This window comes from Hermetia illucens, chromosome 4, assembly GCF_905115235.1.
Source record: "Hermetia illucens chromosome 4, iHerIll2.2.curated.20191125, whole genome shotgun sequence".
NCBI lineage: Eukaryota > Metazoa > Arthropoda > Insecta > Diptera > Stratiomyidae > Hermetia > Hermetia illucens.
The window spans coordinates 143,079,521-143,083,346 of record NC_051852.1 but is presented as its reverse complement, the minus strand read 5'-3'; the positions used below and the strand labels follow the sequence as shown (position 1 = coordinate 143,083,346).

The 3,826-nt window shown below is 38.7% G+C and overlaps 1 protein-coding gene across 1 annotated transcript; it reads left to right on the top strand.

Moving 5' to 3' along the window:
• The first annotated feature begins 1,221 nt into the window (after positions 1-1,221).
• LOC119656189 (odorant receptor 59b-like) lies at positions 1,222-2,260 on the top strand. Its single transcript, XM_038062544.1, has 3 exons — positions 1,222-1,384; positions 1,589-1,949; positions 2,014-2,260. The coding sequence occupies exons 1-3, from the start codon at positions 1,257-1,259 to the stop codon at positions 2,062-2,064; spliced, it is 540 nt and encodes a 179-aa protein (XP_037918472.1). The 5' UTR covers positions 1,222-1,256; the 3' UTR covers positions 2,065-2,260.
• Positions 2,261-3,826: the final 1,566 nt, after the last annotated feature.

The following is a 3,826-nucleotide window of genomic DNA, read 5'->3' as shown; positions in this document are numbered from 1 at the left end:
ATTTTTAAAATAAGTCTTGGTCGCACGAGTGGTCCGGGTAAGGGACTTATTTGAAACTGAAGGTGCCAAAGGTATTCAGAGTTCGCATATTAAAGACCAAGCTCCTCATTGGCCACGCAGCCCTCGGCGTATACTGTTCCACCTTGGCTTGGGGTCCTATTAGCACTTTTTCCAGTGCAGGGAGGACGATCCCTGGGCTGTTGCTTAAAGTTTAAATGATGAATATCTTATTCACCCATTGGGATTCAATTATTGGGATCTTACATTTTCAGGAGCTCATTTCTTGAAATTTTACCACCAATTCCGCGAAATTTGTAGTTACGAAGAAAGTAGGAGTGAATTTTTCCCGGAAATTTGATATGTCTAATATCTGTTGCCATAAGAGTCATGAGATCTAATTCAATTTAAACCAATCTAATATCCAGCAATTTGAGAGTTCCTTGTAGGGGGTTGCTGACCAGTTACTTAAATCACTCCTTTCAATAATTTAAAGAAAAACTGGCCCTTATGTAACTTTCTCATATTTTTTATTAAGGAAACTGACACGATAACTACTTGACACCTGGAATTAGGGAGTATATAAGGTGCCGTACGTACCGTTCACACCTATTTCAGGTTAGACTTCTCACTAGAACGTATTCAATATGGAAGTGCAAATCATTCGAAGGAAGGTGGTTACCGAACGATTTTTACACGGAATATGGTTTTACGGGCAAATCAACGGATTTTTTCCTGATTTGAAGTATAATTTCTGGCAAAACGCATTTCTGGCGTTTGTTCTTGTAGTGGTGAATATTGTAATAATTCTATCGTTTTTAATTCAATTGTTTTATGTCCAGGACATAAAAGAATTTTCAGATAATTTTCCAATGAACACAACTATAGTGACGTGTTTCCTGAAGTTTGTAGTTATTTTAAAAATGCGCCTAAAGTTAATTGGTATCAACGAGCACTTCGAGACTCTGGACAGTATGGGACTCTCAGAGCGTCAAGTCGAAAAGTTGGAGAAGTTAATATTGTTCTGTAATCGCCTGACTTCATTTGTGGCAATTTGGTATTTCCTGGTATCATCTTCCGCCGCATTTAACGCAGCCTTGTCCAATGGAAAAATTCTTATGTTCAATGTATGGACCCCGTATGACTTCCGGCAGTCGATGTGGATTTATTGGACAACCCTTTTGTTCCAATATTTTTGTTTTGTGCTCCTAGCTATTGAGGATTTAATAAACGATTTGACCGCTCCTTTGTACTTCATAATGTTACGGGGTCACCTTGAGATTATAATAGAACGAATTCAAAATGTCGGCTGGGATCCTACGAAAACACAAAAGGAAAATTATGAAGATCTCATTGGTTGTATTGAGGACCATCGGATTATAATGGAGTAAGTGAATTTGATGATTCAAAAGTTATTAAGATACAATTGAAGTAACTCCAGGCAAACCTATTGCTGACCAAGAAGTAGGACTGCTAGAGATTTGTCATTTAACTTGCTGGTTAGCAACTTTGAGTATTGACTTGAGTTTACATCAATTTGGACGGAAACCTTCCTGGTTTAGACACTCAAATATGATAATACCAATTGCAGGATTTACAACATATTGCAAAACACCATTTCGATTACCATCTTCATTCAGTTTGCCAGTACTGCGACCGCCGTTGCCATCGAAATATTTGTGATCCTGTTTTATGCAGTAAACTTTACACAAGTCATGATGCTTTTCATAGCCGCTGTAGCGTTTACTATTCAAATCCTTTTCTGCTGCTACTATGTCAACAACTTCACAGTAGTAACAGGCGAATTGGTGACTGCCATTTATTCCTCAAATATTTTCGATCAGTCAAAGGAGTTCAAAAAAACTGCCATCATTTTTATGCAAATGACCCAAAAACCGAAAATTGTTCTGGCAGGAAAAGTGTTCCCGATTACCTTAACTACATTTGCTTCGGTAAGACCAAAAAAGGATAATTATTCCCGCTAAAAAAATTGACTCATTACTTTATCTATTGCAGATTATGAGAATTTCGTATTCAATTTTGACTGTGGCCAATCAAATGCGATAAATTGAAGATATTGTGCTGGAGATCCACGTAGCATTGTAATAACATTTCAGTGTTCAATTTGTCACCTTCCTCAGTTTATTACTCTGCACCCTAATTCCCTAACTTCGTTGACACTGGATGCTAACTACGTGTAAAATTGTAAATTCCAAAAAAAAGTTTTGCGAATTAAAACTCCGTCAAAGAGAATTTATAACAAATCTCGTGTCAGCAATTTTGAAAATTCGGAAAAATCGGCACATTTGCCAATTCACCCTATTTAGTATAATTCTCCATTTATAACACAAAGAATTGAGTAACTCCTCTTTCCACCGTAAGTAATTAATAAACACTGTGCATGCACGCACATATCACCATCCAATGAAAATTCATCACATATGTTCAGTGAAAATATAAAAGTCACCACTTGCAAATATGTTTGTTTATTTTCAAACCTTAAGCAAAATACTGATTACTTCTAGTGTAAATTCGAAATTAAATTGAAATTATATATTTTTATCCTTGCCAATTACGTCTGAATGAGGTATAGGGTGCCAAACACGCCACCGCGCCATCGTTGACGGTTAACTGAAATATGTTTCAACGCCTTCTAGGACTGCCACTTTTGTTTGTCAAGGGTTTTTGTCCCTCCCTGTCGGTCATCCCGGCATAAGGGATTTCCAAGATTTGGACAAAGCAGCTGAGGCGGATTTAGAGCTGTTTATGAGTCGAGGGGTAACAAGTTCGGTGCTACCGTTGTTGGCCGAAACAAGGCTTTCTTCATACGAACAGTCGATGGACACCTTCAACACTCTCTCCACCAATGGAAATGGGAAAACTGTGATTATCAGTCAGACTGAGAACCTTGGTTTCGTAGGTGTTAATTTTCAGTACGATCCTGTTTGATTCTCTTACCAAATCCATATTCCCCATGGAGGACTTGATGAAAGACCCCGTTCATAAGCTAGGTCGCCTTGTCGTGATCGGTTTCATCATTTCATTCCATTAATGGCTCGATCTGAATGCAGTCGTGAGACTTTCAAATCCATCATTGTTTTAGCTGGCCTTTTGGTGGCTTATCATCGACCTTTGTTCCAACGCAACATCTTTCTTCTCAATTACCGCAAGACACCGTTCATTGTGCTTTATAGTCGGCCAACACTCAGAATCATAGAGAGTCACTGAGAAGACGACATTAGGTAAATTTTGGATTGACACGTTCATTGCGTCGATCACACAGAACACCAACTGTGAAAAATCATTTTATCCAGGTTGCACTAATGCGTGAAGCAATTTCATAACTCAATTCTTCATTGACTGATAGTATTGACCCGAGATACTTAAATCATTCAGTTCTGGGTAGGTTGCTGATATTGAGAGTTGCAATGCGTTTCATGCGGCTCGGCCATCAAAAATTCTGTTTTATTCAGATTCAACCTGAGACTTCATAAAGCAGGATATAGGGCGTTGAACGTTCAATGTCCCGTGTGACAGTGTCCTCAACAAGAACAAAGAGGAGATGAGTTCACGTGGCACACTCTCAAACGATTTCTCTAGATCCAGAAATGCAATGTACAGAGGGCGATGCTTCTCACGGCGTTTCTTCATGAGCAGCTCCGCAGTTCTTGACAAAGCCAGCTTGATCCACGATTTTTTAACGATTTTGCCAATAGGATTATCGCGAATGTGTCCTAAAATTTTCAGGGTGTAGAACTGCACTCGGATCGGGCGGTAATTTAATTATTCTGTTGAACCACCTGTCTTTTTCTATATTACAACGATCCTA

Coding starts and splice junctions, on each gene's coding strand:
- LOC119656189 (XM_038062544.1), top strand. CDS start 1,257: ATGTTACGGGGTCACCTTGAGATTATAATAGAACGAATTCAAAATGTC. Junction 1,385..1,588: donor GACCATCGGATTATAATGGA/GTAAGTGAATTT, acceptor TACCAATTGCAG/GATTTACAACATATTGCAAA. Junction 1,950..2,013: donor CCTTAACTACATTTGCTTCG/GTAAGACCAAAA, acceptor TATCTATTGCAG/ATTATGAGAATTTCGTATTC.